The following is a 25,358-nucleotide window of genomic DNA, read 5'->3' on the forward strand; positions in this document are numbered from 1 at the left end:
TAAAAATGTAATATAAATAATGGAGAATCGGAAATAAAAAGTAGATATATTCTCGAAAAAAGATTTATCTATTTCCGGCGTGCTTTTAAAGAATTTAATTTGGCTAATTAACACGGAGGCTATGATTTTTAATTAAGGTGTATCGAGGGCAACGCACAGCAACGTTTTGATACAACGATTCTTGTGGCCGGATTTCATATTAAGTCGGACTTCATATCGGAGTAATATAGAGCGAGAGAGGAGCTACGGGAGCGTACTTCCAGCGGAATTCCATAAAATCACCAGTCCAGAAAGGATATTTGATCACACGGTATCCTTCTCCCGGCACGTCAAGCGGCAAATCAAGCCGCGACGACGAGATTGCGCCCCGCGAGCGACGTCCGTTCCTTCACAGATTACCATCAACGGAAACGCAACGCGAAGTCAGAAAAAAAGATCTCGATTGTACGTACACATGTGTACGTTGAAAAGCAATTAAAACAATCAACAATTCGATGGGAACACATTGCGCGATAACACGCGCAATGTGTATTAATAATTCTCTCTCTAAATATGATAATTGAAACTTTCATATCAGAGTTTCTCGCGCAATTTACACTTCTTTTACGAGCGAAATATAAGATGTATCACTCAATATAGAATAATTTGCTGTTGATAAGATCTGGAGTACTATATATCGCTATACTAAGCACAATATTCGCAAGAAGCTGATTTTGTCGAGATATCGAGCACGAATGCACAGTTAATTAAACAGATGGTTAATTATCTTCAGTCTAAATAACTTTCGCCGACAATTTCGGATAAAAATGCGTTATTCAAACATCGAACGATCTTTATTTAAGAAAAGCGGTATTCTGAAAAAATCTGATCGCAATTGCACGTTATTAACTGATGCGTTCAACGCCATTAATTATGTTTCCGTTAATTGTTAGAGAATCTCCATCGCTCTCAGCAAACGCGTCGCACAGACACCAGATAATCATTAATTAACAAAATCTCGAATAATCACGATCACAGTATCTCGCCGAAGAATATATGCAGAATTGATCGCGATTGCAGAGAAATGTTATTAACCAGAGCGTCGATTATCTGTCAAACTGAAACTAGAACTGTCAACTAGAAACTTTAATTCGCGTCGCTTTTTTTAATGGCGCCGGTCAAACACCGAGAGATCCTCAACCGAGAGAAATCTTGAGAGACTATATGTACCGCAAAAGTTCAGTACTTTCGACGATCGTAATTACGGAATGCGACTTGATCGCGATAATTACCTTTCCGCAATATTTAATAACGCTTCCTCGGCGAGCGGATGAAGACTGAGCGTCGTCGCTCAAACGGTCTGCCACCTTCGACGCGTTCTCGAGGGAGACTCTCTTTCTCCGGTTCGTGAGAAGTTCGTCGCGACAGCCGGTCGCCGGTTGCTATGCCGTTCACACGAGGAGGATACGACGAATATGTACTCCTCCCCTTCGGGTGTGTGAGTTACCGACGATGAGGGGGGCTTCGTCTCGAGCGCGCGCGCGCGCGCGCGCACTCGCGCCCTCCTTTGGTTGGGTCCCCGGGGCCCGCCGAGTTCCCGGTCTGCTCGTTGCCCGTTTGCTTCTTCACGAATGGAAGGACGCAGGAATACTAACGGTAAAAGTATGGTTGCTGTTGCTGCTGCTGCGCTGACCACTTCGGGGGGGTTCAAGGACAGCCCGGTTTGTTGGAACGTCGACTCGCTCTTGTGTGCGCGACGCATCGCCGGACCCTTCATACAGGGGGCCTTTTATTATAAGCTGCGTCCGCGAGCGACGCCGAGATCTCGTTATCGCGCTCCGATAATTATCGATAGACGCGCATTCCAAAGGGATGCACCGACAGAAAGAGAAAGAAAAAGAGAGAGAGAGAGAGAGAGAGAGAGAAATGGGGGGTTCCTGTTTTTCGGATGCGAGATAAACGACTTTTGCGAGTAATAAATATTTCATAAAAGTGTTTCATTCTAAATACTTTGTGTATTTGGAATTAAAATTATTTTAGAATATTTTCCGAGAGCATAATATTTTGTTTCTTGAAAAATATTGGGTATATTATTTATAAAAAAACATGATTTAAAAAATTTTATCGCAACATAATATTTTTTCAGGAGGCTCTTATCTTTTTTCAAACGCATTGTAGTTGTGTGTACATAGTGCATTAAAATATAAATAAATCATATTTTAAAGAGAGTTAGTTATTATAACTATTACTTCATATTGTTTGATTTGGACAGTTTTCCAATTTTTAGAAAAATGACCATAGTTTTTTTAACTATATATAGGCTGTTTTCGAGCTTGAGTCTAATAATGATAAATTTTTTAACAATATATTTTGGAGTCGATCATTATGAGACAGTTTTGAGTAGTTCTGTTAAGTAACACGAGTTATTTAACGCAAGGGGCGCCATTTAATCGGGGAAAGTAACAAAACCAGTTAATATTAAATTAAAAATAAAGTATTAAAACATAAAACTGCAGATGATGGTTAAAGTCGTGATGCAATATGAAACAGGCAAACACGCTTGACTGCAAATATTTCTGCGGTCTTAATTGGAAATGAGATCACGCTGTTTCTCCGAAAACTTATATTTATGTTCGCGCATTTTAGCCTCGTATCGTTAATATCGATGTAAATCAATGTTTCAAGATATCTGTACATATATCGCCGCTTTATCGATAATCAAAAAGTCTTTATCAGCGAGAAATAACGTCATTGCGTGAGTAATAATATGCTGCATTTGAAATACGATAAAAATAAACTATGCAAAAGAAAATATCGAAAAAGAAATATAGTTGTTGAAAGCATTATTTTTAGTAACGTAATAATTTTATACACGTTTCTTTTTACATCAGTTACTTGATCAAGCGAGTTTTATTATATTTTTTTTTTTTTTTCTAACTCGATAGAGAGTAAATCCTTTTTTTAGCGAAAGTCGTATTCCACCGAGTATGTAATGCGATACATTATGCAATTACTTAATTAGTTAACACGCACACGCATTTGTTAGATCAAATTACACAGAGAGAAGCGTGAATCAATCAACGACAATAAAGTCGAAGGATCGAACCTTGACTTGACCGTCGCGAGGAGGCGTGATGCGAAACTGCTTTCGCTGTTTCTGCGGTTCCTTGTAGGACTCGAAGAATTTGAACTTGTTTGAAATTTCCGACGTTTCTACGTGAACCTCCTCGGTCGCATCTGAGCTGCGTACCACATCGTCTGAGACTTGACGACCCATGAACGCCTTTTTCGCAGATATTTCGAAAATTATCGTCACTATAGACGCGATGACATTTGTATATCGCGCAAATATTTTTACGTTTCATATCTCTTGCGCAAAAGCGGATATGTTTGTCTCAAATACAGTATTTTTCCTTGACGCAACTTTTGCTTTGAGTATTAAACTGAGCGACATCGGATAATATGAATAAATAATATAATATATAATAATAGCTAATAATAAAGAGAATTTCCAGAGTCTCTTACTTTGAGAAATTAAATTAAATTAAATGTTTAAAAAATATAATTTTTTAACAAATATATGTACTTGAGAAAAGAGTAAATCTTTTAATAACCAAAAAATTAATATTTTTCAAATTAAAAATAAATTGTATAAATTATATTATTAAAATACGTAGAACTTGTTACGAACTTGTAATTTTAGCAGACAAATTAAAGATTTGTCTAAAAGATTTCAAAGATGAATCTTGGAGGCGACTTAATCGAATAATAAATCAAAAAAATTAGAAAGTCGTATTCCACCGAGTATGTAATGCGATACATTATGCAATTACTTAATTAGTTAACACGCACACGCATTTGTTAGATCAAATTACACAGAGAGAAGCGTGAATCAATCAACGACAATAAAGTCGAAGGATCGAACCTTGACTTGACCGTCGCGAGGAGGCGTGATGCGAAACTGCTTTCGCTGTTTCTGCGGTTCCTTGTAGGACTCGAAGAATTTGAACTTGTTTGAAATTTCCGACGTTTCTACGTGAACCTCCTCGGTCGCATCTGAGCTGCGTACCACATCGTCTGAGACTTGACGACCCATGAACGCCTTTTTCGCAGATATTTCGAAAATTATCGTCACTATAGACGCGATGACATTTGTATATCGCGCAAATATTTTTACGTTTCATATCTCTTGCGCAAAAGCGGATATGTTTGTCTCAAATACAGTATTTTTCCTTGACGTGCACGTCGTGGGTTTTCGGTTGGCGTCTTCGGATGTACTGGCGTTACTGGACGTCCTGTTTTCGCTGCAGTAGCGTCCAGTTCCAAAAAGAGCGATCGCGACTTCCTGCTCAACTTATAATGGTCTGTCTCTATCCGAAACAAAAAATAAATCTCACAAAAACCATTGAATATTAATATGACCTCTTAACACAGTCTTCTATTCTGTAAAGAGTTTTTGCATTAATCTCTCGTATATTATAAGCAATATTAGTTGCTTTCTTTCAAGCTTTTCTCTTAATTCCTGACAGCAGTACGAATGTAAAATAAATCTTATTAAAAAATATTGGGTTTTTATTCAAATCTCACCTCATATATTACTTTCATTCATTTATAATTACCGATAGTTCAGTTGACTTCGAAACATAAAACGATACAAGCGATGATATTCTTTTTTTGTAATTTTCACTGCAAATAGATCTTTTATTATATATATTTCCAATTATCACAATTCCTTTCCGTTTCTACGTTCATATAATTGTAATATAGTATTTTCGATTAAATATTTCTTCGATCTCTTTGGCGATATAATTATATCTCTTTTTGTATCAATAGCTCTCAATTCGCAAGTCATTTAATTAGTGAAAATATCAATTTGTACCTGCTGCGATCACCTCCTCGTCGGCTTTCTCCGGTTTCGGTTTACTGTCGATTTCGTCGTCTGAAGTCGCGATTGGCTCTCCCCGTTCAAATCTCTCTTTGATGGAACGAGCGTGGGCAGTCGAGTGCTGGATCTCCTCCGCCGCATTTATCTTCGTGACGCGGTCGTTTCCGGCTACTGCCTGTTGATACATTTCCTTCATCTTACCCTGTTTACCCTGCAAAGCAGAGAAAAAGAGGGAGAGAAAAATTATAATAGAGAACGTATTGCGATATTAAAAGAATAATAATAAATAACTAGTGTGATGTACTAAAACTATCTTCTCAAAAAAAAAAAAGTTTTTTTTTTCTTTTGAAATAATTACATTCAATTATTTTTTTATCTGGTTATTTTTACAGAGGTAAATTACCATGAACAATCGCGAGCGGATTCCTGCGATTTCTTCTTTCCTAGCCTCGCGCTGAATCTCGCGCCTTCCCTGTTGACTGGTGGATTCCCAACGATTCTTGATGTCGTCCATCTTTGAGAAACTGATCGGTCGTTCGCGCGTGGTACGTTTTGCCTTCACGATCTCGTTTTCCACCTCTGAAAAATATTACGAAAAAATTAATACAAATTCAGCATGAAAAGAACATGTATGAAAAAAACGTTTAGTGGAAAAAAAAGAAAAAGTTTTAAATTTAGTTTTAAATTAAGGGAGAAATTCACATTCGTGCTAAATCTAATAAATTTATGATATAAAATTTTAATGGCGTGTCTTTCTTTGATTGCAATATCTTCTCATTTATCTCACCTTCGGTCTCCTCGGTTTCGACGTCGTCTTCACTTTCGCTCGATTCTTCGTAGGGTATGCCATTGAGAGATTCGTCCGCCACGCCAATATCCATGCCTTTCGCTTGGAATCTGCATGAGAAGACATGCAAGGCGGTTACAGATATTCCGATTACGCTTGTAACATGTTCTGTTGCTCGCGTGTTTTCTCGAGTTTCAAGTTATGAAAAGAAAACTGCTGACTGCTGAATACCGCGAAAATGTCGCTCGTACCGGTTGTGTCGTATACGAAGTAGATTAATAAGATTTTCAACGGTGAGACTTATATTCGACATCTCACATAATTATCATAATTAAAATCTTGAAATTTCTCTTAATGCGTTTCTATTTCGATAAATACTAATTTGTTAATAAAAGACGATTTTTTTTGTAATTATTACATTCAGAAGTGTAATAATATAATTATAATATTTTTATTATTTGCTTGTATATCAAAATTTTAATTACTTTTAATTACTCGAATATTATTATTTTAATCCTTTACATAAAAAATAAACACGATGGAGAATATTACTAGCTCACCGAGGAATGCCAGCCCTACGAAATTACAGACTCATCATTATGCATCCTACGGAAGCAAATCTGTGTCACGGTAAGATATCGCGGTTTAAGATTAACAAAGAGAGAGCCGTATATGGTCGAAAAGTGAGACGTGACTCGAATCAGCTAGTACGTAGACATAATGTGAAATTCTACTCTGTGAATATATTACAATTGGATAGATTTTTAGTCAGCGTTTTTACACCTCGTATAAGAAATCAGTCATTGATTGCTCACTTGGCCAATTTACTGAGGATGCTGGGCGATCTCTTGACGGCGATCTGCGACGGCGATCTCTCGATTTCATTGACGTTCTCTGCGCTAGCTTTCTCGAAGACTTGGAAGCGCGACTTGACGTTTAAGCTTGAGAGCTCCTCGAGTCCTAGATCGGGTTTGTCGGAAGCTGAAAAATTTAGAGAAGAGATCTCTTTACTTCACTCCCCGCGATGCTCTCTTCCGCTCCTGTTCAAACATTTAGACACTCTATCTCCTCGGCGGTAGATTTGTTAGACCGCCACACGAGAACACGCTGATTCGCGAAAAAGACAAAGTTGCACACACGATACAAAATTCTAAAAAGCGTCCAAAATAAAAGAAAATCTTGTTAAAAGAACTAGTGTTAAAAAGAAAAAGAGGCAATCGCCTCGATAAGATAGCGTATAGTCACGTTATGTAGATCACATTACAACTCATATAATTTTTTTATTTTCTCGTGGATGTTATACATACTTATGATGAGGTATCAGATACCGCTTATTCCTCGCGAGCTATTAGTAATGTCATATATAAAATAATATATGATTTTGATGATCTTTTACCCACGCAAACGAAAAAGTTATAATTGAATTGTATGTATTTTTTATTTCAGCTTCCTAGATATCTTATAAGCTATGACAAATATTTAATAATAAATCTTTCAAAGAATCTTGACAACAAATGTAAAATAAGATAAAATTAATATATACAATACGTTAAAAAATTAAAGAAAATTTTATAAGCAAATTTAAAACGTTAATAGCGTTATTGCTAACCAAATTATATTGATCACTGCAATTTTTCATGCAAAAAAAAAAAAAGATTAATATTACTGTTGACGGTAGAATTAGCTGTTTCGTAATTTTGTAAAATATACCAACAAATATCGACCCTCGTTTTGGTACGATAAAACAAATTCACATCCCCTATGTTCTATTAATCGAAAACGCTGATGCTGAGACACGATTTGATGCACAGATAATTTTTCGATCTGATAGAGCCAATCAATGGTTAAAGAAGCCACTCGCCAAAAGGGACACGCAATGTTAGGAGCAATCTCCAGATCGCGTTCCACACACGTATACACACACGCACACGCCTGTCGAATATCGTTACCTCTGACCACATCGGGTGGCAACTCTTTCGGCTCGTTCTCCCGTATGATCAGCTCCGGCTTTCGAGGTCGCACTGCGGGGTTCACAAGACAAACTCTTTGTCGTATTAACGATACCACTCATTCTCTTCGCGCGCGTGTGCACGCATGTAATTATACGGGGGAGAGGGACAGAGAAAAAAGAGGACACTGTAATTTTATTCTCTATACTCTAAGAGCTTATAACAAAGTAAGTCCGCGACGACGTATACTCGGCAAGTTATGCCAGCAATTAACACAGCATTATGCTACATGTAGATCCCCTTATGCACTACTCTGTCTTTGTCTGACGTCGTACAACTTCCTCTCTGTTATCTCTACATCAAGAATGCAACCTTGCTTTCAATTGTTCTACATACTCATCTCTGAACGTATATCTTGTTACCGGGGAAAAAAAAAAAAAAATACAAAAACCTGCGACGAGCGGCTGGGATTAATCGAACGCCCCGGCTAATCATTAAAGCGAAAGAAATTTACGAGCACCGCGAGAACCAACTTTATCTCTTCCAATTTTCCCGTCGAAACGTATCTCATGCGTTTACGTTACTTTAATACATTCCGGCCTGTTCTTTATCCGCGCAAAGTCCTCCTCGCCGAGAGATTAGCGGCTAGACGACGAGATCGACATCGATCGTTAAGTATCCGCGTTAAGATTTAACGTGTAATATTCGCGAGAGAGCGATCCGTTTAAGCGGATTAACGCGGGGCCGCGGCTTGTGAAAAGCGTATGCGCTCGCGCGAGACATAGTAATCATCTTACCGGGTTGTTCGGACTCCTCGACCGGTTTCGGTTGGAAGAGCTCCTTGAAGTGCGGCTTACAGTAGAGCGTGCTCTCGTGGCTCTCGTAATTGTCCACGTTGAGCTGTTTGCCGCACTGCACGCACCGGAAGCAATTCTTGTGCCAGACCAGACCCTCGGCCTTTGTCTGCTCCATTTGAAACACGACCTTGCCGCAGCTGCGACAATTCGTATTCGCATCGCCGCTCTGACCCACCTGTCAAAGCGTCAAATTCATTAGCGCCTTTCGCGACTTTCACTCTCTACGCCGCCTCTTTACGAGAGACGAGCAGGTGATTTTCTCCAGCACCGTCTCGTTCCCGGTTAAACGTGTACTTAAGTATGTGCGTTAAGAGCGAGAGTTTAACAGATTGCATCCAGAAGACGATAATTTAAAAAAAAAAAAAAAGACAATTTTAGTGCAATGTGTAAGATACAGATAAGATATAACTTTGAATATAATTTTGATATCAAATAAAGGATTTATAAATTTCTGATTGTAAGCGAATCGTGTTTTACGTTTCTTCTTATTTTTTTAATTATATTTGTAAAATATTTTATGTAAAAACGATATATATGTTTTCGGAGTTTGACAATATGCGAGTAACGGAAAGAAAGATAGACTTACGGCATTTAGCTGCTGTTGCACTTTTCCTGCATCGACCGAACGTACGTGCAGAACTGTCTTCTTGGTGAGAGCGTCGAATTTGTTAAAGCTTGATTTCTGTAAATATAAACAGTGATCTTGTCAGAAAATAGATACTACAAATCTGAAAGCTAAAAGAAAAGAGATAAAAAGGAAAGAGAAATTTTGCAAACAAACATTTTTTCTAGCATTATTACGGAGCAGGAAAATTTTATCTTCCGCAACCCTTAACTATTCTCAAAATAACAACGAAGCAAGGAAAAATGGTTGTAGATTAGAAAGAAAGAAACAAATTCCAAAAATTATCATCGTATATGGAAATGAAAATTACACGTGCAACATCATTAAAATATTAAAATTTATTTGGACCTTGGTATAAGATTGATATATTCTATTGTAAGAGAATAATTTGTACCAGAGAGAGCTAATGTTAATTATACACAATTATTACAATACGTATTTTCATAAACATCATAAATTGCATCAGTTTTATCGCAATTTTTAGTCTCTACAAAAGAGTAACATTGATTCTCCGAGAAGTTCGTACAAAGGTCTGAGAAAGGCAGAAAAAATCAATCGCAAGCTAAACAAGCGAAGCATATATCTCTCTTTCTCTCTTGAGAAAAAGATGGCAAAAGCAGTCAAAAACTCTGGGTCAAGTCAAACCTCTGTACGAATCGATCTTATCGCGCTTTATCTCTCTCTCTCTCTCTCTCTCTTGTCAATATTTTTCTTACCTCGAGTTTCGGCTTCTCGCATGCACGATCCTTGTCCTTACCCTCGCTCGTTAAGCTTGCCAAACTACAGTAGGAAGCCCTCTGTCCCCCGGGGTCGATTTCAGTGATTGTCAATTTAGGGTTTCGCATGCCGGGAAGAGGTAGATGTCGAGAAGAACAGAGATGGTAGCCGCGAGTTAGTAAAACGGTAGCGTAAAAACGAACAACAGGCGAAATACGGTACTCGAATACTTATCACGGAATGCAGCAGTTAGCTATACTCATTATCCACGGTTATGGCGTCGCCAACGACGCGGTCGGAAATTTTAAAATCATAATTTGCAGGTAGATAGCCCTCACGCGGCCGAGGACAAGTATATATGCGACGACATTATCATCATCGTCGGAGGCGGAGACGGTGCTCGAGAGTCTTCGCTAATATTTACGTCCGAGAGTATTAATTCTTTTTTTTCTAAGCATACGTACATTCTGTATGCCGTACACTCAATATAAAATGCACGTCCTTGAAGCAAGCGAGGGAGAAGGCGATCTTACGCGAAGGACCGCCGGTAAAGCAAAGATATTTGCTTTACGGACGACACCACACATTGTTAAGCAGTCTTTCTCTATTCTCAATATTTCGTTCGCAGTCTGTGATTTACGCCTTTAATTATTTATGTACGATTTATCGGTCTCTTTTGAAGAAACAACTTTTTTTAAATTTAAATTCTGATATCTATGGACCTTGGGGAATACGCGCGGCTTCTCCCTCGTCTGCGTGCGAGGCGTTTTAATCGCCTCGATCGAAACTTTGCCAACTGCTGCATCAGACGACAAAGGGAAAAGGGAACAAACAAAATGAACGACAAAGGACAACATTGGAAGTAGCACGGAATTTATTCGTTAAATCGCGTCAGCCGATCATTTCGCGAGCTCACTCGCTTCATCTCGAATCGTCTTTGCTTTCGGCACCGTCACGCTCTATCAGTCGCATCAGTAAGCTTTCTTTAACAAAGCGATACGATCACAAACGTTTAATGGGATGGCATTATCGTTAACACGATATATCTCTATGCGTCGCATAGAATCATAGAATCAAATTATATTGAATTACGTCTTTCTTTCTTTCTTTAATTGGAATAAAAAGGATTTTAATCAAACGTCTTTCATCGGTAACACAATTTTCCGATAAGATCGGAGCAAGACTCCTTAGATCACGTTATGGTGAAAGTTAATGTGTGTGGATAAAAGATGAATATCGCGTTTTATTATTACTAATTTATCTAAAAAAATTTAAAATTATAATTCCTTGATATATTTATTGTTTACACACACATTTATTATTGATTACCCATGGCTCTACTTTTTTTATTTGGCAGTCACTCTAGCTTATCTCAATATTTTGCAATTAAAATAAAGATTCTAACAATTCTAACATTCTTTGCGACATATTTAGCAACATTGCAACCTCGATGCGTTAATTCTCGCGAAGACGTTTGACCCGCTTTTCCCGCTTTCCTTTCCCATATTCGGATCTAAAACGGCGGAAAACGCAGGCGAGTATGTGAAATTTCGACGGGGCGCACGTGCCCCGTCGACATTGCCGGGAGCGAAGTCGTGCACCGAAAACCCGATAACCGGATAACCGATAATCGGCGGATGGAGCAAAAAAACTCCATCCGGAGTTCGCATTTCCACGCAATCGGCTGAAGTAGGCCAAATGAGTAGTGGGTTATTATCAAGTCGGCCCTTCCATAAATGGAGAGACGGCATTCGCGGCGCGATGGAATGAACTATTCCGGTGTGCATGCGAGTTCTCGGAGCACACTGTACTTGACCGAGTGCTCATTCAAGGAGAGAACCCATATTACCGAAATTCCTTTCTCAGATCGCTTTCCGACGAAAGATTTGCGTATTATTAAGAAATTATGAGATTAAATGAAAGTTAAATCTTCTGTAGTTTTAACTTATCAAGTTTGAATGATGCCATGTTTCTACGAAATAAATTTAATTAATTAATAAAAGGCGTTAAAGAGATAAGATACAGATTTATGTCAACAGCGAGATCAACTTTGTCCATTGTCAGTTATCGATCGGATTACTTTCTGCGTGAGAGCTGTTAAATTATTCAAACACTAAAACCCATGCTTTAAAGCCAATAGAAATTAATCGCCTTCCATTTCCACGGAAATGATCGCAAATGTTATAAATTGACTCTTGTAAAACGCAACATTACTATTTTTTCGTTCGTTTGATTTTATTCGCGATTAATGGGAACGCGGCAAATAAGCGATGGCCTTCAAATACCGGATAGGATAAAACAATTACACGCCCACCGCTCTATAAATCGTTACTCTCGGATAGAAATTGCCGATCACGAGCCGCGATAAAAGATACACAGTTTCGTTAGATCGGGTTCGCGATCCATCGCTCCATTGTCGCTCGGCCGATTCCGATGTTGTCCGTGTCACGTACAAAAGGTACTTACGAGGGCCTTGACCGACACCCCGGCGAAGACGGGCGCGTCTTTGGTGAATTTCGTGTAACCCTGCTCGCATACTCTCAGGTCACCCATCGACCTCGCTTTCTACGAGCGAGAGAGCGTCAACGAGAATACAAATTAGCGGTGAGTCGTTTCAAGAGAGACGCGAGTTCTGTGAAATATCGATCGTAAGCGATAATGGATCGTCTTATTAAAGACACGAGAAAAAGTTTTCTATTCAAAGTGAAGATATGAAGATATTTCATGCTGCATATAATTTTTGAAATATTATAATATTTTGTTATCTATATTCTTAATTGTGCAATAAAATCTGATAAAATATTATTTGCGTAATATTAATCAACATATACAAGACTATGTTTTGTTGCAAAAATTCTGTTGTATTATAAAAAAAATAATATTTTTTAGAACAAAAATGTTATGCATTAAATCAGCACTTCATGTCACAGAACTCGCGCTCTAGATGTGTGATTAGTATATTATTAAAATGTTTATATTATTTGTTTAGAATTTGGATAATCGCCACGTTATGAAGCAAATATCGGAAGTGGCTCATGCAGTAACAAAAGTTAGATAATGCATTCCTCATTCCTGTCGTACATATTATGCCGAAAACTAATTTGCGACATCGTTAATAAGCATTCGCATGCTTGCACAAATTTTATGCGGCGCAATCTCTTCTTATTTTGTTACTAAATGTAAGAAAGAAATTGCGAGTAAATTTATTTTACAAATATAAAAAAATATTGATTATGCAAAAAATAAAATTTTATAAAGACTCTATTAAGAAATAGATTCAAGAAATTATTCAAGAAAATTTAAAAAAATTCTGTTATTCAAGAAAATTGTCATAAAGCTATTAAAATAATCTTATCTTTAAAATCATTTATTAAACAAAAAAATAATTTCAAGATTCTATTTTATCCTATTTTGTATAAAAAAAAGTTTCTCTCAACCTTTCTAGTTTGAATAAAAAGATGAGCATTTTGTACTTAAATTTGTTGCTTATAATATTTTTTTCGACTACAATGAGCAAGACAAAACAAACACATTACGTTTACGTAACATTTGATGCACGTTTGAACGGATTATAATAGATTATGTATACAAACCTCTTCGATCTCCACCGCGTGGCTCGTTTTCCCAAAAGCCGCCTGATCGCCGTCGCTCATGTTCGAGATGTCGCCAAAGCTGCGACACTGTTAGTGACAAAATACATCTGACAAATGTATCGGCTATTAACGAAGCAAATTTGCGGCGAAAGCGTATGAAATGATTATCAATCTTATCGATAGAAAAAGAAACGAGGTACTTTCTATCTTATAGAAAAAAAAATGCTCGATAAAACAACGAGCTTATCTCTTCTGTATTAATCTCCACATATTTCGCTGTAAATGTAAACATATACATATATATGTAATCATCTACATGTTACTTACTAATTGCTTGATGGACACGCCGGTCGCGATTCGTTCTCTAGACAACTTCTCCTGATCGCTACGGCTCGTCTCCGAGACATAGTTCTGTGTCTGCATGCGCAAAAAGAAGAAGAACAAAATGCAGGCGCGGATCGGTGAGTATACGCATGCAAACAACGAATATTGAGTCCGCTAAAGTGCGTTTTTGCGCGATCTCGCGCTGTAAACCATGATTACACGGAATAATTTCGCACGGAATATGCATTTTACTTAATTATATGTTAATACCAATCGTCATTTCTTTGAACGATTCGTTCCGATTTAATGACATAAAAAGAAACTATAACTTTCTTTTTCGTAAAAAGCGACTTTATAAAACGCGCTCGATCGTGTGTTGGTTCATTACTTGTTCTCATTACTTACTCGCGTAAGAGCAAAATTACGCACGCAATTCCCGAAAGTGACAATGTAATCTCATCGACGCCCTTAATCAGACATCGCGCAAAAAGTAACTCTTAGTTGCTTAGCGTGATAGCACGCTAATTATTTAGAGCTGCGCCAGCCGTTATTTCCGCGATCGTGTCTAGTAATTCGCGAAATGAGGACTCAGATAAGTCTCGTGCATGCGTTTATTCATTTGCAAAAAATTAAAGCTAGAAGATAGCATCTCTCGCAAACGTAAAATACATAATAAACATGTAAAATACATCACTAAAAAAGATCTGTACCGAGAGAAACGAAGAAAACGAGAAGAAAGAGAAAATACTAAGTGTTTAATTAAGGTTTACGTTAAATGTGTCAAAGATGTATTTTATGCTGACAGATTCTAAGAATTGACTTGCTCCGTTTGCAAAAATTTAAATGTAAAAAGATGAAAGGACATCAGATAATTTTGAAACATTCTGTATATAATCATGTAAACTATTTGATACCAAAAATTAATTTTCCAGATATATAATGTTAATAACAAAATTAGATTAAGATTCGTAAAGATTAAATGACATCTCGATTATAATTATTAGTTTGCGGTTAGTTTTCGGGCAATACGCTTTATAGCGCAACTTACCAGTGACTTAACATTGACGTTCGATAAATCGTCCTCGTCGGAGAAATCGATCATCTCTGAATGCGATCGCCGAGTACCCGTATGCATGCTTGCGTCTCGTAAGCTACAGTTCTGATGAAAAAAAAGAAACACAAACACACTGAGCATGCAACAGTGAGAGATTAATAAGCTGCGTCTACGCTAATTTGCATCGAGCCATTAGTCGCGTATGAGATATCAAACGACAAAAATAATTATCATATGTTGCATTAATTTTGTTTATGTATGTATTTTTCAGAATTCGAATTTCATAAATGTAAGCGAGAAAACACTTAATTTCACGATTCCACTGAATTTCGTTCACGAATTTATTTATTTCAATTAGAAAAGAAATCCATTCTTCGATAAAAAATTTCACGAGCCACTGATATAAAAAGCAATGCATTTACGATAATAAATTTATCGCATTTTGCTGTTTACAAACACAAATAATTTATGCAATTTTATCAGCACAGATACGCGTAATTGAACCGATATTTTGCAAGAGAGAGCTAATTCGCAAATAAAAGAAAATTTATATGCACAATTAGGTTGGTGACACAAAATAAAAAAAAAAAAAAATTCGGCACATTCTAAACATATATACTCACATATATGTATATTATACTCACGCGATAAACAAGACACATCCCATGATACCGTTAATTGACATAATCAAGGAATAAGATTTGTATAACACGATTGTTGTGAATACTGTTTTGAAATCATTACTAAAGTTGTTTCTGTTCGAGCAGTTGTAAGTTTACCTTATGACTCAAGGCATAAATAGTAACAGTCATAATGAAACAATAATAAAATTTTAAAATCTTTCCTCTGCAATTGATGACGAATTGCTTAGCCGCTTGTAATGTATTCAAATCTCGCTGAGTCAATCAATTTTTGTATAATATCAATACTAATCTTTTTTTTTTTTCATCGACACGTTAACGTTATAAAGGATGATACACGGAACGGAAGTAAAAGCTCGCGCTCACGTAGTCTGCAAAGGGAAACGTCGCAATCTCAATTGATATCGTTCGCTGTTCCACTTAATCAGCGCTTCGATAGCATATCGGATCTCTGATTCCAAGAGGAGCTAAATAGAAAACTCGCTCCTATATCTGTGCCGACGAAATCCGGAAAAGTCGGCGTATGAAGATGAGCTACGAAAAATGCGAGTTTCCGGTTTTCACCGTCGGCGAAGAGTTACCGAGCAAAGCAATAATTAACGTGATAACGGTTCCTGTGCACGGTTATTTTATACCCGCGCATTTCGCATGTCGGAGGACCGCCCTCACTTACGTTTCTAGAGTAACCGCCGATAATCACGAATAATCGGCGTTTATTGGATAAGAAATCGCGGTGACATATATACGCCGTGTCGATAATCGACGCGACAAAACATAATAAACTAGCAAACATAGCGCTTATATTGCAAAACGTATATACAGGGTGTCCCGGAATAATCGCTGATTTCCTTCATTCATCGATCCAATTGTTTTTCTAACAAAAAAAAAACGTCGATACATCGATGATAACTTTAATTCGACGGAACTTCGATTTGACGCCCTATCAGATTTTCTTTCGAGTCGGCTATTAGAGAATCCGTACGAGTGAACGGATAGCTGCGGGACATCCCGTACATATATACGTACACACATACACACTCACACGCGCGTGCGCATCTATCAAAACGATTTATCACTTACCACGGAGATGTTCTCTTTCTCGAGATCGCTCTTCTTGCTCTTCTTGGTTTTCTTTGTGCGCGGCGTAAGGTTCGGCGAGGTGGCATCGTTACCTGCGACGCCCTCGATCTTCTTCTTCTTCGTTTTCGTTCCAACCTTCGAGGAGGTCACCACGGTGGAACTGGCGGTCACCGTTTCCTCGCGGCTCTCGCTCTGCAACGAAAAGAAGAAGGTAATAAATGAGTAAATACATCAAATCTAGAACACCTGAGATTGAACCTTTCTTATGGCATTCTCGCCCTGGGATTCTTCGCGCGTCTCGAACAATTAAAATGGAAATGCTAATGGTAATTCCTTCCGTTAGAGATATACCGAATATATTTCTTTCGTGACTACATATATCGTATGTGGCACTCGCGGGTCTCCCGGAAAGGAATATAGGATCGCGGAAATTAGATTCAGCTATTGTGCCGCTCTGGGATTCAATGGACTTTATTGCGCACGTCGACGTAAGTGAAACGCGGGCTTTGCGGTGGGACATGAAAGTTTACGTTCGCCCAACGAGTGTGATTTGCGAGCAATAATATCAATTTCACGGTATTGTAACGCAATCTTTCCGTCAAACATGTATGGGGCAGTGAAAGAAAAAAAAAATAATATTAACGCACTGTTTACGTTATTTTTGTTGTTTGATCCACAATTTGTTGCAAAAAATAAATCTCCCTTGCTTAACACTTTTGTCAAAAGTCTATCTCCCGTTCTGTAAAATTTTATTTTTTAATAAGATTTACTAAATATACTAAACGATGCGGAAAATGTAAGTTAGAAAACGTGCTAAAGAAATAATAAATTAAATTGCACGGTTTTTATCGATAAAAGAGTCGCGGTTCTTCCTTAAAAAAATTTAAGATACTTTTTTCCTATCTTTATAGAAAAACCACAATATCACAAATCTTTATCTATCACAATAAATTATTTAATATAATTATTTATCGCTCATATTTTATATAAATAAGGCAATATCTAAAAAATCACAATCTTCGACTGCAAATTCTCTTTACAGGCAAACCAGAATTATTGCTCCAACACAATGCTTATCCAAATATCCCGTTGCAAACTACTCTTTGGGATGATGATCGGCCACATATTCTCAGCGCACTTCATTCGCGATGTGTATATACGTGAGCGTGTATAACGCGATCATCTGCACGTTAGAAAGGCAAGATTTGCGACGGAATATTTGTTTAATCATATGGTTTCTCCGGCGCGGGCGGAACTGCTCCGATATCGCACGCTGCAATTAAAGCGTCACCCGCCTACGTGATTCTCGGCTCGAGTTGTAATTGTTCGACTCGTAATAACCCGAGTCTTACGATAACACGCTGAGGTAACGGAATAATTATCAGAGGAAAGAGTTTAAGCGCGCTCACGAATAAAAAAAAAGAGCTCAAGATCATAAATTGAAATTGGAAAAAAGATGTTAATTTTCGAATTATAAATTAAAAGAATGAGAAGCGCGTCGCTCTCGTTCTCTTCATCAAACCGGAACGATGAACGGATTTTGATTCGTTCGTAATATAGCGGAACTAGTTTTCAACACTGACGTATCGTAGAGGCAATTGCGTGATAAGAGCGCCTGGGTGTTCATAGAGCCCCGAGACGATTTATGCGCAACGACTTAATTGCTCGACAAGTATGACTGCCCGACAAGGAAGACTTCCGATAAGAGTCTCGCGCATGAAAAGCAATATTCCGGAACGCATGAGCTACGCGAGCGTAACGCAAAACCGTGACATAATGCGCACCACCGGTAATCAAGACGACGTGTAACGTTCGACTATTAATTACCTCGAGAATTAGAAACCAGCATGACACGACATCCGATTTCCGTCGTCGTTTATATTTACTTTCGTTTGAATGTTGATCGGACGTATCCTGACAACGCGATACAAAAGAAAGGGAAAATGTTCAAACACTTGTATATTGAATCTTAATAATAATTTTGATGCACTTTGTCAATTGTTTTTCAAAGATCTTCGGAACAATCAGAACTTATAGCAAATCTCTTTGCGATATTTCACAGCCTGTCTACTTTCCATACTTACGCGCTCTCTGACACGAAAGAGTACGGAAGCAGAGTTTCGAAAGTCCACGCTATGTTTTAATTATTCACTCTCATCCCGAGAAAACCGGAAGATAGTCGCTTTTGATCTTTTCTCCGAGAATTTTCCCATAGAAAGGCAATCACGCCGATCACATCATCACTGGTTCACAAAATACAAAACAATGTTCGCAAACTTATCCTAGCAGTCTCTAGCACCGGCCACGCACTCAGAATGACGGACGCGCGTCCACCTTAGCAACGAGGTCGACGAAGGACAGAGAAAGAAAGAAGGAATCACTGAAGCCGGATTTCAAGTGCGAGCGAGACGGCCGGCGACCGAAGCGATAGTGGGAGTGACGTAGAGTGAAAGAGAGAGAAGAAAAGAGAGAGAGAGAGAAAGAAGGAGAGAACTATAAGGGGGACCGGAGAGAAAAAAGACGAATGTTCTTGCTCAACAACCGTATCGTCTCCCCCGCTCGCGATCGAATCCATCAGCGACCTGCACCAGCACTGATGGATCAAAACGATCGTCGTCCAGGTCGTACCTGATCGATGATCATCCTCGGAACGCTGGAGGCGATATGAAGAGACGCACGAGGTGCCTCAGATATGTCTGAGGAACCGAAGGAACGCGTCTCCCGAAGAGAGCGTGCGCGTCTCGTAACGGGTTCAGGAAACTCGATGCTCTCCAAAGCGTGGCACGCGCTTCCCGATTGGCCGTTTCCACCGGGCACGTGGAACCGATTGGCCAAGTGAGAGCTCTTTGGATACCGCTGCTCAAGCCAGCAGAACCGAGCCGAGGTGGAACGTCCCGAGGAGCAAGCGGCCGACAAAAGCCGTTCTTACGAGCACAGAATACGCAGCGTACGATCGACTTTGACCTCGATCTTGGTCGGCCCTTAACTGGTGACATAAAACTGATGATATTGCGTCTCATAAAAGATGAAAATTCAATAAAAAAGAAGGACATTCATTTAGGAATTGATAAAAACAAGGACGAGACATGATAGTGCTTTAAAAGAGAATTTGTTAAAAATTTTTAATATTCTAAATTTAAATTAAATAAAAAAGAAATAAAATACAATTTTGTATTGCGTTGGAAGAAACAAAGATAAAATACTATATTATTTATGTGTATATAATCGTTTACTATCTCTCCTCTATATTTTCCTAATTTGCACAAGCAGTAAAATTAACCATTGAAAATTATCTCTTGTGAAAAATCTGTATCGCGCTATCTGTATCAAGTTTAACAGAATATACAGAATATGAAATATACGAGTTGAAAAATGGACGTTACCAATTAAGGATTAAATATCTCTTTCGAGGATTAAGTATTTCTCGAAAATCAATTTGACCAAGAAGGCAAATGTCATTGTACCGCCGCATGATAAGCGACGTTTCACGGACTGATACGAAAATTTGCGCTGATAACCCGGCTTCCGTTGCCGTTGTACGTCTTGCATTTGCATGAAATTTGTGGCGTGAGCGATCGTCACGCGCCGCTGATCGTGAGAGGGTGTACCTTCGAGGGTATGAGGAGATGAAGACAGATAATACTGGTTCGTATTTTACGAGTAATGAGTTGTAGCGAAAGATATGTTGCAAGTCATAAGCTGCAATTGTGCAGGAATGTTGAAATGAATGGATAATGGTAAATAAGGGAAGGAGCGGGAAAAGAGATTATCTGCTATTAATTATTATTTGCACTCGTTCTCGATTATTTTTTTCAAGCACGTCGAAAATTGGAAAATTAATTAAACGGATTAATAGTAACACGTTTCAGCAATCGCCGTATAATTTGTATAACAGGAACATCAGTTTACTAAAAACTCAACGCACGTCGATGAGAGTATCATCACGTTATATGTGGATCCCGCGGGCGTTCTGAGAATCGCTTACCTGGACGCAAACGTTATCGAAAAAAAAAAAAAGAATAAACGAGATTAATCGCGCAAACGTGTAAAAACATGCGTAGGAGTTACATAGAGCGATGGCGCAATTAGTCTTGCGGAGATTGCTAGGAGGAGTGGATTCACAATGCACTCGCAAGAATTATTCAACACAAGCAAATCCGAACGCGCTTGCTTAAATTATGGCGCGTTCTATGCGTACGCAGCTCTTTACCGGCAAAAGCAGAAAACAACCCTATCAATTTCAAGATACATAAATTACACGATCTGTATATGTGTGAAATAGTCAGACGTTAATGAAACGTGGAATTATTCTTCGCGGAATTAATCGGACATTATTTTAATGATAAGTAATAGAAAGAGTAATCAATTTTTAAAACGGTGATAACAGTAATGTTACTCGACATTGATAAAATATCAGGGGCATATCAAAGCACATTAATTACTAATAAAACGATTATTTTACTCTTACCTGTAGGAACGATTGGTTCGAAAGAAAGTGCCGTGACTCAAAACGGTGAATTTTCTCAACGCTTTGCACTCACATTAAATCAATATGTCATTGTCATAAAGTTTATGATAGTGACATATCGTTAACTTTAATTCCTAAACACTGAAAATAGTTGCGAGTGCAAAGATTCGATTTATACAGATATATAAACAGATCTTGTCGGCTGTTCGAGTCTCTCTCTCCTTCTTTCCTTCGAGCCGTTTCGTTGTGCGTGGGCGTCGAGTTAATTCACGAAAAAAGCACACTTACATCGCAGGCGTTAGAAACATCGCTCGTCTCCGTTTCGTCCGGTGTGGCCAGGGGCGCGCGGGGGGACGCGGGGGGCGCGAACGAATCGTCTGCTTTCCCCTCGTTATCGTCTCTCGTCGCCTCGTTAACGTCATCGCTGCGTTCCGTCTCGCCTTCCTCCTCGACGCTGGCTGATTTCGTAGCCTCCTCGACCGTGGTCCACGAGTCCAAATTCTCGTCGGCACATTCGACGATCCGCTTCGTTTCCGAGAAGATGGTCACGCTCGTGTCCGACACCACAATCTCGGTCTTTTCGATGAATGTCAAATCCGAAGCCGACAACTCGCTCGAGGATTCGTCCACCGGGTTCTGCGCGTCCTCCGCGATGTCCTTCGGACACTCCGGGATGGGTTCGCTCTCGAGGATCGATCCCGATGTTGCCAATGAACCGGTGATCTCTGGCGATGCCACGATCTGAGGCGTTTCTTGGTTGACCTCCTCGCTCAGCACGCGACGCTCCATAGCGAGGAACTCCTGCGTACTGGCCGTCTCCGTGATCTCAGACTGGCTAACGATACCGTCGTCAAAATTTTCAAATTGCTTCCTGGTGCAGCAAGAATCCTCCTCGTGCTTCTCGTTCAGCTTCGAGTCTGCCTCTTCGATGATTTCGGAAGGTGACTGTTTGTCCTGAGAAATCGGCGACGTCGAAATCCTTTCCTCGACATGTCCGGAGGAATCCTCAAGCTTCTCGATATGTTCATTCGCGGAAGATTCTTCGTTCGTGAAAGGAAACTTCTGCTTACTGGAATCTCGATTTTGGTAGAGCGCTTCGTCGAAGTTGTCGGAGAACTGCTGGCTGCTCGAAAGCAACGCTTGCTCAGTGCACGTGTCTTGAGCGACGTCTTGAGCATTCATTTCATTTTCTTGATTGACATCGGTGCAACAAAGATTCGCGTCGTCCGGCATCTTTTGTGCAAGTTCCTCCTTCTCATGTACGGAACAAGTTTCCAAAGGTTGGGAGATCGACGTGTCGATGAGATCGCTCGTGACGTTACTAGAGTCCGGGACGTCTGTGGCAGGCACGACGTGATCCTTGGTGATTGCCTGATGCTCTTCGCTGTCAATGGGTTCGTCTCGACTCGTCGGCCAATCGTCGTCGCACGGTTTCTGAACAATTATCGATGCGGCCTGGACTTCCGGTTGCTCAACGAGCACATTTTCCTCCTTCTCGTCGCGCAAACACACCGGTTCCGGTTTCGCGATGTCGACATTGGCATTCGGGGACACGTGACCGTTTTGATGGGGTTCCTCGATCAGTGAATAATGCTCGCTCTCGGCGGCTATAAACTCCGCATTAATGTCGACAGGATCCTGTCGACGATCTAGGACGATCCTCTTGATCGTCTCCGGTTGAGTGACGACGGATTGCTCCTCGAGGTCTTCGGTGACGTCGTCGTCGCTCTTGCTCGAGCAAATCCTTAGCGCCAGCTCGCTCTCTATCAACTCCTGCAGGCTCTTGTCCTCGTTATCGAGCTCGTTACGCGTATTGTTCGTGAGTACGAGATCGTCGTCGTCGTCGTCGTCGCACAATGAGATTAGTTGGTTGTTACTCGCGGTTAAATCATCCAAATCAATCAAACCGTTGTTAGACTGAACACCGCACACCTCGCTCTTCTTACTACTTACTACATTGATCGATTTCTTCGTCGCCACCTCCGCCATCGTGATTCCTCGTGCGGTCACACCGTGGACGCACCTGGAAGGAGACGTTCAGAATTTAAATCGTAAATAATTTAAATAAGTGCATTTCGATAATGCGACTTTAAGGTGGTAATCGGACACGTTCGATTTGAAAAATGTTAATGCCACAACTGCAATAATCCTATAAACTCCTTTATATTTCGACGCCTCGTAAAAGAGTATATAATATGTTGGAATAATAGGCTTCTCTCTTCTTCTAGCGCGAACAAGAAGGATGAATTTATAGACGTTTAATATAGAGATTCAAATTAATATAGAGTTGAAACTGGGCAACGGGAACGCGAAATGTAGAACCGATAAATAACATTCACGAGTAACCGGTTCCCGTATATAATTTCGAGCTAGAAAGTGCGAGATAGAATAAAAATTCCACGGAGCGAGAAAACGTAAGACGCTACGCGTTAAATTAACGTTTCGAATAATATAATGAAAAATACATTTATTTCGACAATACGTTAATTATTTCTATATCGAATAAAGATACACGTCAAAATTAGATTATTTGTACATTAATCTCAAGATTAAAAATTATAAGGAACACACTACAAATTTCTAAAGATATCAGATACAGATAAAAATTTGTATGTTCAAATATTTCAAGATTCTTTGTAAATCTTCTCATAATAAATCTTTTTATATATTTATAAATTTTTTAATTAATCATAATAACACATATCAAAAATAATAATTTATTTAGCTATATTTATCACAGTCCATTTTTGCAGAATCTATGCGGCATGTAATAAGCGTGTGTGAATCCGATCTCTTCGATCCGCGCACTTGACTTTCTCCGTATCGGTGTGCAAAGAAAGCTCTTCAGGGACGCGCATGGTGAACCATCTGCCACTCGATGAAGTAGCGTCGGTTTATGGTTATGCAAAATATAGTCCGCGCAAGTGGTCGTGCAAGATCAGGGTCGAGAGGATATGTAGCGCGCTTGTTAGGCAACTCCTGCCAGTCACTTAAATAATACTTGCTTAAATTTATTTATTGCATTGCATTTTTCGTCGATTTTATCCTATATATGCTAATTAAATTAATTTGCACGAACATTACATCGCACGAACATTAAATTTAATAAGTTTGCCGTATGAAAAGATGATACATAAAATACATCGTTAAGTGTTAAACACGCAACAATAATTTTTCGCATATATCAAATTTTAATAATATCATCGTATTCTGGAACATCCGAATTATATATACTTCGGTATAATGCGATAATACATATTATCGCATCAGGTATGTATTTCGTGCGTATATTCGTGCACTCTCGAAAATTTCTGACCCCGCTTACGAAATCGTCGCAACGGAATGCGTATGATATTCTCATACGCGGATGTGCGAGCACCGAGATGCACCAAGAGCACCAAGTCTGCCACGATATTAACGGAAGTTACGCCTCTATAGAACCCAGTCGCGACTGCAAACCGGCGTTGTTGGCCGGCAAGCCAACCTTCTATTATTAGCCATTCCGCACGTCGCGCATTTATATTTCTGCGACGGAATGCACTTTCAAAATATAAAATTCAAAACTCATAAAGAATATTCCGAGATAAAATTTTGAGGAAGTTGTTATTTATAATTGCTCTTTCATAATCAATATCCACAGTATCCTGTTGAAGCCGTGGAATTAAAGGCAACATAGTGTCATTGTCTATTTGAGATTTCTTGATGTTTTCCAAAAATTAAAGCAAAAACTATTTACAGTATAATATTGTAATTTGGATTGAAAATTGATTTAATAAATTAAAAATGGAAAACAATTTTAGGAAATTTTACTCGGTGTCCTAATTCCCACCGTTTTATCAAAAGAGCATAGTCTCCGTTCATCTTCTTTTTCGGCTGCGTGGGAGGTAACGGTCCCCCGTTTAATACCCTCCGTAATTTGACAAATTCCAGCGCTGGGGGATGTATATATGTACATCCCCAACCGTAAGAATTTATAAACAGAGAGGCAGTAGCCGGTTCGATCTCGCGACACGATGTAAACCAACGCGATGCGGCGAGTTCAAAATTAGAAAGTAATGCGTGGGGCAAGCGATTTTTTATACGCGCGCATCGGCTTCTTTCCGTCCTTAAAACGCGATATCGCGCGCAAAAGTTTTAATTTTGTTTGTGGTTCGAGCCACCTTTTCGAGTCTTTCGCAGCTGTTTAATTTAATCAACCTCTCTCTGTCAGCATCACTCTCCACGATTCCATCTTTTCTCCTCTTCTTAACGCTCTCTGCTCGTTTAACCCGTTCTTTTTTTCTTCTCCCTCTCTCCCTCTCTCTCTCTCTCTCTCTCTCTCTCTTGCTCGTTCCTCTTTACACGATGTTTCACCGAGGTCGTTCCTCGGGTTCACGACCGAGGCACTCTTTCACTCTTT

The 25,358-nt window shown here is 39.2% G+C and overlaps 1 protein-coding gene across 11 annotated transcripts in view; it reads right to left on the reverse strand.

The window, feature by feature from the left end:
• Nucleotides 1-25,358, reverse strand: part of LOC115240463 (microtubule-associated protein futsch) — a 75,805-nt gene that overhangs the window by 10,654 nt on the left and 39,793 nt on the right. For 2 of the 11 annotated variants that reach the window (XM_029815618.1, XM_029815626.1), the window contains exons 2-16: nucleotides 21,248-22,982; nucleotides 16,492-16,683; nucleotides 14,765-14,875; nucleotides 13,720-13,809; nucleotides 13,393-13,479; nucleotides 12,266-12,364; nucleotides 9,799-9,879; nucleotides 9,044-9,139; nucleotides 8,398-8,632; nucleotides 7,601-7,672; nucleotides 6,467-6,632; nucleotides 5,652-5,761; nucleotides 5,268-5,443; nucleotides 4,856-5,075; nucleotides 4,218-4,331 (exon numbers count right to left, since the gene is read on the reverse strand). In XM_029815618.1, coding sequence (XP_029671478.1) covers nucleotides 4,218-4,331; nucleotides 4,856-5,075; nucleotides 5,268-5,443; nucleotides 5,652-5,761; nucleotides 6,467-6,632; nucleotides 7,601-7,672; nucleotides 8,398-8,632; nucleotides 9,044-9,139; nucleotides 9,799-9,879; nucleotides 12,266-12,364; nucleotides 13,393-13,479; nucleotides 13,720-13,809; nucleotides 14,765-14,875; nucleotides 16,492-16,683; nucleotides 21,248-22,948 — 3,550 coding nt within the window. In that variant the 5' untranslated portion in view covers nucleotides 22,949-22,982. The remainder of the gene's footprint in view (nucleotides 1-4,217; nucleotides 4,332-4,855; nucleotides 5,076-5,267; nucleotides 5,444-5,651; nucleotides 5,762-6,466; nucleotides 6,633-7,600; nucleotides 7,673-8,397; nucleotides 8,633-9,043; nucleotides 9,140-9,798; nucleotides 9,880-12,265; nucleotides 12,365-13,392; nucleotides 13,480-13,719; nucleotides 13,810-14,764; nucleotides 14,876-16,491; nucleotides 16,684-21,247; nucleotides 22,983-25,358) is intronic. The other 9 variants (XM_029815621.1, XM_029815620.1, XM_029815619.1 and 6 more) reach the window with 9 other exon arrangements.

This window comes from Formica exsecta, unplaced genomic scaffold, assembly GCF_003651465.1.
Source record: "Formica exsecta isolate Colony F162 unplaced genomic scaffold, ASM365146v1 scaffold43, whole genome shotgun sequence".
NCBI lineage: Eukaryota > Metazoa > Arthropoda > Insecta > Hymenoptera > Formicidae > Formica > Formica exsecta.